This window comes from Triticum dicoccoides, chromosome 5A, assembly GCF_002162155.2.
Source record: "Triticum dicoccoides isolate Atlit2015 ecotype Zavitan chromosome 5A, WEW_v2.0, whole genome shotgun sequence".
Classification (NCBI taxonomy): Eukaryota; Viridiplantae; Streptophyta; class Magnoliopsida; order Poales; family Poaceae; genus Triticum; species Triticum dicoccoides.
In genome coordinates this window covers 513,019,102-513,032,149 of record NC_041388.1, presented here as the reverse complement: position 1 = coordinate 513,032,149, position 13,048 = coordinate 513,019,102, and the positions used below count along the sequence as shown (strand labels likewise).

Sequence of the window (13,048 nt, the reverse complement as noted above, 5' to 3'; positions counted from 1 at the left end):
CCATGTATTTAATTGCTCTTCTGGATTCGTGGGAACTGAATCTCGGGTGCATGCTAGAGGCTAGAGCTGCAGGAGGTTCAGTTACATCCTCTTTAGTTTTTTTTCCGTTAATGCTATGTTATGATAGTCCATCCTGTACGTTTCCGGGTTTTCTAACTATAGGCAAAACTTCCTGTAGGCTCGATGAGGGATGCTCCACCAGCATCCTGTTGCTTGGCCGTGGACGACAAGGACTTCTGCATGCACGAGGTGTCTTCTAAGATCTACGGCGACAAGGTAATCTCACTCTCTTCAACCTTGGTTGTTTTGTGTGTGCGGTTGCTGGAGATGGTGGTCTGTGTGGATCTTGTTATAGTGAGAGTGTTATGTTGGTGCTGTCTTGAAAGAAGGGCAGAAATGCTCAACAATCAATTTCCTGTAGCATTTAGCTGTTTACATTATGAAATATGTGGACAGTAGGTATGTTTTCCATGTTTACATCATCCTCGCCAGGCCCATGTAGCTAACCAAAATTAACATAAAATACATATATTAAAGGGCTTGCCTAAAAAATAGTACATGGGCCGAATTACTGGGTCAGACCCATGTAGCTAATAAAAGCACGGGAAAAAATACATTAAAAGGCCGAATTGTTGGGCTAGGCCCATGTAGAAAATCGAATTGGACCGGGCTGATTCTTGTGCCACATCAGATTGCCACGTCGGATGCCTACGTGGCCTGGGGAGGCTGCTAGTGACCAAAACAAAATAATAGGCATATTTTGGTCGTAAACGTCTACGACCTTCTCACAGAGAAGGTCGTTAATTTCAGTTTACGACCGCCAACTTTTGAACTTCTATTTTTGGTCACAAAAATGTCGCAAATGAAAAACAATGACCTTTCAGTGACCAATAGTCAAGTTCACAAGTTGACATATTTCTTGTAGTGGCTACCTGTGGCGGGTGCTTCAGTCTATTGGATTGGATGTCAATGGTATGCCAAGTGGAGGGGCGGCCGGAGATGGGACCATGACAAATAGGAAATGTCGGGTGATGGGAAAGAAGTAGGCGAAGGAGAGGGTCGTGCATGAAAATGCGACAAGCAAAATGTCTGCCACATGGACACACATTATTTCCACCAAGAGGGAGCAGAAGGAGGAGAGGTACAAGCTTTTCTTGGATGTGCAAATGGAGAGCATGTTGTTTGACCGAGAGAGGGTGCACAAGACGTTGAACATTCAAAGGGAGAAGACAGACATAGAGAAGCAAGAGAAGTGGGCAAAATGGGAGCTTGAAAAGGCTAAGGCATTGGAACCAAATGAGCTCGAGAAAGAGAAGTTGAGGCTTTCGAGTGACATGGAGGAGTCGAGGTCTTGTTGCGGGAAACTAGCCTCTTGGATGAGAAATTAAGAAGTGATTTGACAACAAAAAGGAGCGCAACAAGAGAGTCGATAGATTCATTTGTGTATCACCTACGTATGAATTGTTGAATTTTATTTTAGCTTGTGTTGAATTGTTGAACCATATTTTATTTTGATTGCTGAACCTATAACTTATGTAATGCATGCCAATTAATAATTCACATACTTATATTTTTCTAGAACAATTCACATACTTATATGGTTATCATCATTTGGTCATTTCACCACTAATATAGTAATATGGGTAAACTTTATTAAAGGAACACTAGGAATTTTTCTGGCCCAACTTTTAGAGAGCTCTCACGGGTGGTGAGAATAACATATTTGGACAGATATAACAAATATTGGTGTACTGAGCTTTCTTTTCTTTTGAAAAAAAATCAAAAGTCACACTTTGAACTTTCATTTTTTTAAATAACTCCACCTGTTTATATGGAGTTATACTACATGTATTTAATGTTTAATGTTGATATATGTTAACATGTGAACTACAAAAAATATCGTAACTTTGATAATGGTGAACAGTACATCCATTGTTCATTATTAGAAATTCACAAATTTTGCATAAATTTTGTGTAGCTCAGATATCAGCGTATCATCGTGGAACATCATACACTTGTAGAATGCATCCATATGAACATATGTATAAAACGTATGATTTTTTTTCAGACTTCAAGCTATGGTTTTTGATATTTTTATAATTCAAACTCCAAAATGCCTCACTCGCAAAACCTAGCAAGATACAGAGGAATACAATTGCTAATTAGAAATAATAAGCAACCTTCCAAAAAGGTCCTATAATTTTGGGAAAATGTAACCCACTGTGTATGCACACACGTGAAAATTCCGCCCAAAAGCAAGTTTGAACAGGTCCCCAAAACAAAGGAAAACTCAAATAAAATAATGGTAAAAGTAATCGGTTTGAGCACATGGATAGCACGCACATGCACAATGCAATACAGTACAAACTCATACAACACAAACAATTATACCATTCATACATCAGAACAACAAACATCTAAGTTGCTTTATTTCACCCTTTACTAATATTGACCCCGGCTCCTACTAGTTCCAGCTAGCAACTTTGCATCAGTTATCATGTTGTTCTTTTTCCTGCACCTTCTTGCCAAGCTCCAGTATCATATTGGCAGCTGCAAAGCACCTGGCATCATATGGGGTCCGACGAGGATCGCCAGTGATGCTCATCTCAAAATCAGGGCATTTCAAACGTACTTCGCCAACGTGCATTCCTAAAAAGATAGGAGAGTGACTGGTGAATAAGTGCTTGGAAAACAATGTCTAAGAGCTACGGATGAGAGAAGATGGCACTAAATCAAAGAGCAGTTCCTGGTTAGTGCTAGGCGAACACCTATTCAGCTCTTGACAAATCGAATGCAATGAAGTGAGTAGAGGTGATCTCTGATAGATCCTACAATGACGCGATAGATGTCTTTGGTAACCATGGACCAAACGGTGACGTGCTGAATAAACCTAACACTTGAATAAACCCAACGCGCGTTTATAGATCTGACCACTTGAAAAACTCTTTTCCCAAGCATGCCAAGCTTAGTACACCATATATGGTAACATTTCAATGCATGATACTAACGACACACTATAGGGATTGGATTCAATAAACGCTAATCGAAAAGTACGTAGCGCGAGACCCATTTATATGAACTTCTTTATTACTGTGCATATAAGGTCCAAGAACTCAATGCTTGTCCGTTTGGAAAATTAAAGAGATAAGAGTAAATGTATTTACACATACCATCTGCTGGTGACGGTACTACTGTGTATCTAGGGGCCATCCAATCACAACCACAACAGATCTCACCAAGCTCCTGCATTGACAAGTGTCAAAAGTACATATGGCATTTTAGAATTTAATGCATCAGTTGAGCGCGAGGTTTCTTACCATGCATTTATCGCGTTGGGCGAGTGCCTCCTTCAAGTTCAATCCCATCCTCTTAGTGCTCTTGGTTTTGCCATCATCGCCAGAGAAAGTTAGATTGGCAACTTTCATTATATTTGAGTTAGGTTCATTATATTTCTCCATTATTGACAACACTTCTGTTGTCATCTTCTCTTCTGCATAAGGTTTAAACATGATGAGTAATGGAAATGTGGAACTCATATAAAAATAAATTCTTGCCAAAATTTGCCATACTTCTAATGGACGATTTGTCCACCATTTAAAGTGAGGTACACGGTAGTTTAACACAGAACTTGGGGAAATGTATGGCTCCCAGCAAAACATGCCACAATGTTTGCCACAAAACAGTGACAATTCTACAAGTGATTATCAATCTAACGATGTTTAGATGTGTAAAATGGTAGAATACCAGTCTTAATTTTCTGAATGTCCATATCACATTGAGCACTTCCATCTTGAAGTATGAATTCCTTACGAAGCTGAAACAAAGAGGGGATGAATTCACATCATATTCTCAACTAAAACAAAATATAAGAAAAATAAGCATCGTTTTTTTCGTGAAACAAAAGAGAAGACATATAACATACAATAGAATCCCGTATTTTCTGAATCTCTAGCATGGAATCACGAATCTGATCATTGCTATTCTCAGCGACGCCACCTTCAATGAAATTAAGAACACATAGGTTAAAAAGTTGGAGGACCAATAACCAATAATAGGGAAAACAAGCTGTCTTGCGATCACAACCTTCCATGATTTGGCGTTCCAAAGCAGCATCCTTCATTACATCATTACCACGTGGTGCCTAATACAACAAACCATTTATTCAAATGCCCTACATCTATGTTACTCACAATAATATAGGGTGCATGGGAAAACAAAAATGAAAGAAAAGTGCAACAGCCTATATATACACATGGTGGCTAAACTAAGCGAGCGTGCAAATCCTCTAATCGTACGCCCTGGCTCGTTGGAGCCGTTGAGAACTGGCCAATCAAATTGAATTAAATCCTAATCCTAACCTATTAGTGTATCTGACCTTCTTGACAAGTATAAGGGCCTCCTCCTTATAACAGCAAGTATAATAGTCCCACTTAGCCGACTACAAGTCATTCCACCTCAGCAAAATTCTGATCTGAAGGGGAGTAAAGGCAGGAGAGAGAAGGAAGCGAGCGCTTGACGAAGCGCTCGGCTGTAGCACAAGACGCGAGGAAGTTCAGCCCGCATGCAGCCCTGAAGCCAGCGCTAGTGCCGCTGCTCCCGATTCCCTGTGCCTCACCTCACCATTCAATCAACCTATTCTAGTCAGCCAGCAGCTCACAATCTCACATAGAGCCAGCCTTACTACATGAGACGTCTTTTACAGCCAGCAGCGTGCGATTCTATTAGCCATGCTCTAAGTAGATTCAGGTCTTACTCGCTAAGCGGTATTGGACAAAACTGATTGTATTCTGTGCTCGCACGCGTGGGAAAAAATTGAGCCAAAGTAGTCGGCCGCAGGATCTACCGCAAAAGAAAGTTGTATCTTCACCACTACACGCATGCATGTCTTTTCCCTGAAGGCATCACATACGCATCACCGGCGGCCCGAACGCGACGGCAACGGGAACAAGAGAGTTTTGCAGTTGTCACCACACCTTTATTGCAGCTCTCGAAGGCGACGACGACAACAATGACGGCCAGGGCGACGGTAACGAGAATTTGCAGCCGTCAGCGCCTTTCTTTTAGCAGCTCGGCCACCGGCCTGCCGTCACCGCACCAGCCGTAGTACGTGTCAGCTTTCAGCAGCTCGGCCACCGGCCTGCCGTCACCGCACCAACGTAGTACGGGTCAGCTTCCATCCCTTCCCTACCAGCGCAAGCCTCGGCCAAAACTGCAAGGAAATTCTACCACCACCCTGACCCCGCGCCCGCGCACGAACGACCAGAGAGAGAGAGAGAGAGAGAGACGCGAACCGCTCACCTGCTGCGCGACGGCGCGTTGCTTGTCCGGCGCCACGTAGCGCCCGCCCTGGGTGGCGCCGAAGACCGCCCCACGCGGAAGAGCGAGATTGACGAGGTGCTTCACGAGCATCTTCACGGCGTCCTCCACTGGCACCACCTCCTCCTCCGGCAGCTCCTCCCCTGCTCCCCTTCTGCGGCCCGACATGCCGCCCTGACCCGACACTTCGCCTCCGCCGACCGAACAGATCTCTAGGCTTTCGGGCTTGGGAATCTGTGCGGCTTTGCGGCGGCTGGCTGGCTGGCCGTGGGTGGATCGAGGGTTTTTGTAGATGGAGAGGGCAAAAAGCAGTGTGGTGCGGTGGTGGGTGGACAGTGGGTGGCCAAAGCTGAAAACGGGAAGGCAAGCGCGAAGGAACGTGACCGTTGCCGTCCAAGCGGAAACAGTATGGGCCAGGTCGATCATCCACCGTCCATTTCGATATCACCAACTCATCGTGGATCCTATCATTAATTTTCGTACAAAAAATACAGATTTTCCTTATAGATAACTGCACATTAAAATTGGACAATAAATATAGTACATTTATAAACAGCCATGAAATCTTCTAGAAATCATGATACGCCAGTTATGATAGAAGATTTGCGTAATGTACTAAAAGGAAAATATATTACAATTGAGTCATTAGGATTTCCGCATACACCGGATTCATCAAGACACCGGTAGCCTCCACGGTCCCGCACATGCTACACCTCCACTGCACGCTTCTGATCCTTGTGGTTCCTTTTGGTGGCGTGATATCATGAAACTTTGCCCTAACTTTCTTGAAATCTCAAGGGTGGGAATTCAATGCGGCTCCATGACTCTTGTTTGGAAGGACCTTTGGCATGATAATATTCTTTCAGTTAAAAATTTCTTGGGAATCACGTCTTTCAATGAGGCCTTTCACCTACCACTGTCAATACAAGCTCACGAGGAGGTATGTGGTATTCAAGCCAACACAACCCATATTGCACCTGATTTTTCTACACATGAAAAATATCGCTATGTCTAGGGTGTAGTGGATTTAAATCGAGTAATTTCTTGGGCATCACGCCTTTGGAGGAGGCGTTTCACCTACCACTGTCCGTACAAGCTCATGAGGAGGTACGTGATCTTCAAGCTAGCACAACCTATATTGCACATGATTCTTCTACACAGGAAAATGTCGCTATGTCTAGAGTGTAGTGGATTTAAATCGAGTAATTTCTTGGGCATCACGTCTTTGGAGAAGACGTTTCACCTACCACTATCCGTACAAGCTCATGAAGACGTGACACATTGCACCTGATTCTTCTACACATGAAAAATATCTGTTTGTCTAGGGTGTCGTGGATTTAAATCGAGTAATTTCGTGGGCATCACGTCTTTGGAGGAGGCGTTTCACCTACCACTGTCCATACAAGCTCATAAGGAGGTACGTGGTCTTCAAGCTAACACAACCGACATTACACCTGATACTTATACGCACAACAAATAATGACACTATGTCTAGGGTGTAGTGGAGTTTAAATTGAGTCGATATTATGCATTCTACTTCAGAAACACCCAACCTCATCATGCGTATTAATGGATTTGGAAATCAAAGTGTGCCATAAAGATCGAGGTGTTTGGTTGACTGCTTCTTTTTGATAGGCTGGACAAACACAACACGCTTAAAGAGACGCCACTATAATCATTGTTTTCTTTGTGAAGCACCCATCAAAGAGACCATTCGTCACATGATATTCACTTGCTCATTTAGTCAAAGTTGCTCGTACTTGGTATTTTTTAGCACCCTTCGGTCACCAGGTTTCAAAAAATCATCCAAGAAAAAACTCTATTAAGCATAGTGCATTTTTCGTCCCTCAACTTATCGCGAAGTGTGGCTTTCGTCTCTGAACCTTTTTGTTGTTGTAACCTTCGTCCCTCAACTCTTAATACCAGGTATAGTTAGTCCATAACAACGGTATTCCTTGGTCAAAACCGGTTTTGACCTGATGTGTCACGGTTTTGACCACATCTTGGTGCAACCTTTGTCCCACAACTCGTAATATCGGGTAAAATTAGTTCCTAACAAGAGTATTCCTCCACCAAATCCGGTTTTGCCTTTTCATGGCACAATTTTGATCACGTCATCACTGTAAGGTGGAATAGAACCACATTCCATCTATCTCTAATCCTCCCCCCTTCTCTCTCCCTCTCTCTCTCTATCTATCTATCTATCTATCTATCTATCCATCGCTCTCTCTATCTCTAGTTCATTCCTAGATGACCCCCTTTCCCCTCTTTTCGTCTCTTGCCTTGCTCTTCCTCTCTCGCGAGCTAACTACCACCGCTACCGAATCCTCCCGATCATCGGTCCAATCGGTGGTGGTGATCACGATGCATTGCCTTGAATGCCCCTATGCCATCGTATGGTGGTGCTTTGGCCAAAACCATGTTACATAAGGTCGAATTGGGTTTGATCGAGGAATACAACTATCGGGGACTAACTATACCTGGTATTAAGAGTCGAGAGACTAAGGTTGCAACCAAAAAAATGTTCAAGGATGAAAGTCGCACGTCACGATAAGTTGAGGGACAAAAAATGCACTTTACTCAAAACTATTTGTGCGGGAGGCCCATGTTTCTGAAAAAATGGCTGCTTCCCAGAGTGTTTGGAAAGAAAGAAACAACAATCATCTTAGAGGGGTTCGGCCAAGCATCAACTCTTGGGTTGCAAGACTAAAAGAGGATCTCACCTTACTAGCCTATAGGGTCAAAGTAGCTCATGAACCTTTTCTCTCTCAAAGAAGCTCATAAACCTTTCATCTCTGCTTTTGCGGCCTCCATTCACTAGAACAACTAGTTTGTTGTTAGTTTGCTATTAGCTTTTGCCTTCTGACTTTTTTCTTTCTTTTTCCGGCATACCTAAAGTGGCATGTATTGCCATGTAAATATGTACAAATTTGATTAATTTATTCAATATAAAAATACACTTGGAGCCTCTCCTACTCTTTCAGGTAAAAAAATATTGCTAGCCTCTGACATAGGCACATGATGCTTGCCAAAAGTGGAAGGGGCAGATGTTGAAGCGGAAACGGTAACAGTGTGATGGGCAAGGTCCACCATCCATCGTCCATTTCACTATTGGTCCTATAATTAATAAATCATTATTGTTTTTCCACCATGGGCCCGAGTCGGCTAAGCCCCCTCCCCCCCGCCCTCCTCTCTTGGGCGGCAAGGCAAGTGGAGGAGGGAGTCCTAGTAGGACTAGGACTCTGCCCCCAAGTTGGTCGACCCACTTGGACCCTCCGCCTATGTATAGGTGGGGAGGGGCACACCAAGGGACACACCAAGCCCCTCGGCTGACCCCCTCCCTTGCTAACCGCCGCCCACCTCTCTCCATCTTCATCTGATCTACATCGGTTCAATGCTAGGCCGCTTCTCCCTGTAGTTTCTTATTGCAGTTCTTCACGCTAGCTTCATGGAGTGTCACAGTGCTGCTAGATCGGTACGTTGGATACCTTTTTTAGGGCTGGTGACAGTGGGAAAGGCTCCCACTGACATTCTTTCTCTTTTTATTAATATATGTCAAGTGTCGACTATACAAATATTTATAGTGGTGGTTAGAGCAGCAAGTCTTAGTTCCTATAAGATTTAAGCGAAGCATAGAGAGCAATTCTAGCAAGTCATGACATAATTTTGGCTCTCTCAAATAGGTGTGTCCAGCAAGGATTGATAACTTAAAACACAAAATAAAACAAGCAATGACACATATCATACAAGATGATCCAAGAAAAACACATATCATGTGACGAATAAAAATATAGTCTCGAGTAAAATACCGATAGTTGTTGGAAGAAAGCGGGGATGCCACTCGGGGGCATCCCCAAGCTTAGTTGGTTGCTCATTATTGGATAATATCTTGGGATGCCGGGGCATCCCAAGCTTAGGCTCTTACATCCTTCCTTCATCCATCGTAAGATAACCCAAAACTTGAAAACTTCAATCACACAAAACTCAACAAAGCCTTCGTGAGATCCGTTAGTATAAAAATAATAAATCACTACTATAAGTGTTGTATCAAACCAACTCATATTTTGTTTATGTATTATATCTACTATATTCCAACTTCTCTATGGCAAAAACTCATCAAAGAAAACCATAGTGCCATCAAAATAAGCACACAACACAAAGAAAACAGAATCTGTCAAAACAGAACAGTCTAGAAAAATCTGACTATTTCGAATACTTCTGTAACTCCAAAAACTCTAAAAAATTAGGACTACCTAAAAAATTTGTATATTGATCTACTGCAATTGGAATGGGTATTTTATCGCTCTCTGGTAAAAAATGAAAATTAATGTCGTGAGTGCAAAACTTTCTGTTTTTTTCAGCAAGATCAAACAACTATTGCCCAAGAAGATCCTAAAGGCTTTACTTGGCACAAACACTAATTAAAACAAAAAAACACAATTATCAAAGTAGCATAATTGTTCTAACACTCAAGAACAGAAAGCAAAAAGCAAAAATAAATTTTATTCGTTGGGTTGCCTCCCAACAAGTGATATAGTTTTACGCCCTTAGCTAGGCATAATTTTTATTGATGCTCACGAGGATGATAATAATTGAAACACAAAGAGAGCATCATAAAACATGTGACGAACACATTTAAGTCTAACATACTTCCTATGCATAGGAATTTATAGGAAAACAAATTAGCAAGACAAGCAAGATCTAGCATATGCATGGAAGAAAACAATAGCAATCTCAACATGAAGAGAGGTAATTTAGTAACATGAAAATTTCTACAAGCATATTTTCCCCTCTCATAATAATTATATGTAGGTTCATAATCAAATGCAACAATATAACTTTCCCATAAAATATTCTCTTCATGATCCACATGCATGCAAAGGTGACACTCATCCAAAATAGTGGGATCATCATCAAATAAAGTCATGACCTCTCCAAGCCCTCTTTTATCAAATATTTCATAAGATTGATTATTCTCCAAAGTAGTTGGATCTTTATCACCTAGATTTGACTCTCTTCCAAACCCACTTTCAATATTATAGCAAGCATATTCATCATGAGGTTTAAATAAAATTTCAAGATCATAAGAATCATCACCCCAATCATGATGATTGCAATAAGTAGTGGAGATATCAAAATTAGCATCCCCAAGCTTGGGGTTTTGCATATTATTAGAACAATTGACATTAATAGAATTTATAGTAAAATTATTGCAATCATGCTTTTAATTCAAGGAGCTATCATGAATCACTTCATAAATTTCTTCATGACAATTTTCAGATTCACGATTCTCAAATAAAATTTCATAAATATAATCAAGTTCACTCAACTCCTAGAAATTGGTTCAACATAATCAGATCTTTTGAAAAGATTAGCAAGTGGATGAGGATTCATATCAATAGATTTTTAGCAAGCGAAGATGCAAGAAAATGGAAGGCACATGGTAACACAAGCAAAGGTAGCAAAAAAGATTGCACACAAAAACAGATTTGGCAAGAAAACGACGAACAGAAAAGAGAGGCGAATAAAATGACAAATTTTTGTGAAGTGGGGGAGAGGAAAACGAGAGGCAAATGGCGAATAATGTAAATTCCAAGGAGATGAGATTTATCATTAGGAACCTGGTTATGTTGAAGATCCTCCCCGGCAACGGCGCTAGAAAGGCACGTGGCCGGGAGACTATATTGACTTGATCCTCCCCGGCAATGGCGCCAGAAATTCTCCTTGATGGCAGCTGGAACTATGTAGGTATTTTCCCGGAGAGGGAGGGATGATGCAGCACAGCGGCAGTAGGTATTTCCCTCAGTTATGAAACCAAGGTCATCGAACCAGTAGGAGAACCAAGCAACACAAGGTAAACAACCCCTGCACACAAATAACAACACCTCGCAACCCGACGTGTTAAAGGGGTTGTCAATCCCTTTCGGGTAACGGCGCCATAAATTGGTGCGTGACGGTAAAAATATTGTAATATATGGGATAAATAGATCGCAAATAAAATAAAGTGCAGGAAAGTATTTTTGTATTTTTGGTTCAATAGATCTGAAAATAAAAGCAATGAAAAAGTAGATCACAAAGGGAAATATATGAGAAATAAGACCCGGGGGCCGTAGGTTTCACTAGTGGCTTCTCTCAAGAAAATAGCAAATGGTGGGTAAACAAATTACTTTAGGGCAATTGATAGAACTTCAAATAATTATGATGATATCCAGGCAATGATCATTACATAGGCATCACGTCCAAGATTAGTAGACCGACTCTTGCCTGCATCTACTACTATTACTCCAGACATCGACCGCTATCCAGGATTCATCTAGTCTATTAAGTTCATGGAAAAATGGAGTAATGCAATAAGAATGATGACATGATGTAGACAAGATCCATTTATCTATATGGCGGTAGATATAGATCTCATCTTTTTATCCTTAGTAGCAATGACACATACGTGTCGGTTCCCTTTCTGTCACTGGGATCAGGCACTGTAAGATTGAACCCACTACCGGGCGCCTCTTCCCATTGCAAGATAAATAAATCGAGTTGGCCAGGCAAAACCCAAATATCGGAGAAGAAATACGAGGCTATAAGAGATCATGCATAAAAGAGATCAAAGAAACTCAAATAGTTTCATCGATATAAAAACGTAGATCTGATCATAAACTCGAAGTTCACCGATGCCAACAAACAAACTGCAAAAGAGTTACATCATATGTTTCTCCAAGAGACCATTGTATTGAGGATCAAGAGAGAGAGAGAGAGAGAGAGAGAGAGAGAGAGAGATGAAGCCATCTAGCTACTAACTACAAACCCGAAGGTCTACAAAGAACTACTCACTCATCATCGGAGAGGCACCAATGGAAGTGGTGAACCCCTCCGTGACGGTGTTTAGATTGGATCTGGTGTTTCTGGACTCTGCGGCGGCTGGATGAATATTTCGTCGTCTTCCTTAGGGTTTTGGGAATATTTGGGTATTTATAGGGCAAAGAGGCGGTCCGGGGGGCACCCGAGGTGGGCACAACCCACCGGGGTGCGCCAGGGCCTCCTGGCGCGCCCTGGTGAGTTGTGCCCCCTCGGGGCACCCCTAGGTGCAACCAGGGCCAATCTGCTTCCTTTTGCCCCATAAAAAATCATTGTAAAGTTTCATGCCATTTGGACTCCGTTTGATATTGATTCCCTGTGATGTAAAAACATGGAAAAAACAGCAACTGGCACCCGACACTATGTCAATAGGTTAGTACCAAAAAATGATATAAAATGATTATAAAACATCCAAGATTGGTAATAAAAGGATGGAACAATCAAAAATTATAGATACATTGGAGACGTATCACAAGCGACTAAGGAGTTAGACACGAGGTGATGTATTACGGAACGAGTAAAGAGACTTACCGGTAACGAGATTGAACTAGGTATGAAGATACCGATGATCGAATCTCGGGCAAGTAAACATACCGATGGACAAAGGGAATTACGTATGTTGTCATAACGATTCAACAGATAAAGATCTTCATAGAATATATAGGAGCCAATATGGGCATCCAAGTTCCGCTATTGGTTATTGATCGGAGAGGTGTATCATACATGTCTACATAGTTCTCGAACCCTTAGGGTCGCACGCTTAACGTTCGATGACGATATAGTATTATATGAGTTATGTGGTTTGGTGACCGAATGTTGTTCGGAGTCCCAGATGAGATCATGGACATGACGAGGAGTCTCGAAATGGTCGAGAGGT

The 13,048-nt window shown here is 41.9% G+C and overlaps 1 protein-coding gene across 1 annotated transcript; it reads right to left on the bottom strand.

Moving 5' to 3' along the window:
• Window positions 1-2,276: 2,276 nt before the first annotated feature.
• LOC119299821 lies at window positions 2,277-5,484 on the bottom strand. The gene is made up of 8 exons (XM_037576962.1): window positions 5,299-5,484; window positions 4,455-4,604; window positions 4,084-4,141; window positions 3,923-3,996; window positions 3,745-3,814; window positions 3,318-3,490; window positions 3,171-3,243; window positions 2,277-2,649 (listed from the first exon to the last, which is right to left on the bottom strand). The coding sequence occupies exons 1-8, from the start codon at window positions 5,482-5,484 to the stop codon at window positions 2,489-2,491; spliced, it is 945 nt and encodes a 314-aa protein (XP_037432859.1). The 3' UTR covers window positions 2,277-2,488.
• Window positions 5,485-13,048: the final 7,564 nt, after the last annotated feature.

What these genes read in the sequence shown, in the direction of transcription:
- LOC119299821 (XM_037576962.1), bottom strand. Translation starts at nt 5,484, where the DNA reads ATGTCGGGCCGCAGAAGGGGAGCAGGGGAGGAGCTGCCGGAGGAGGAG. An exon ending in CCCAACGCGATAAATGCATG is followed by an intron (nt 3,244 to 3,317) that starts GTAAGAAACCTC and finishes TTGTCAATGCAG; the next exon opens with GAGCTTGGTGAGATCTGTTG. An exon ending in AGTACCGTCACCAGCAGATG is followed by an intron (nt 2,650 to 3,170) that starts GTATGTGTAAAT and finishes CTATCTTTTTAG; the next exon opens with GAATGCACGTTGGCGAAGTA.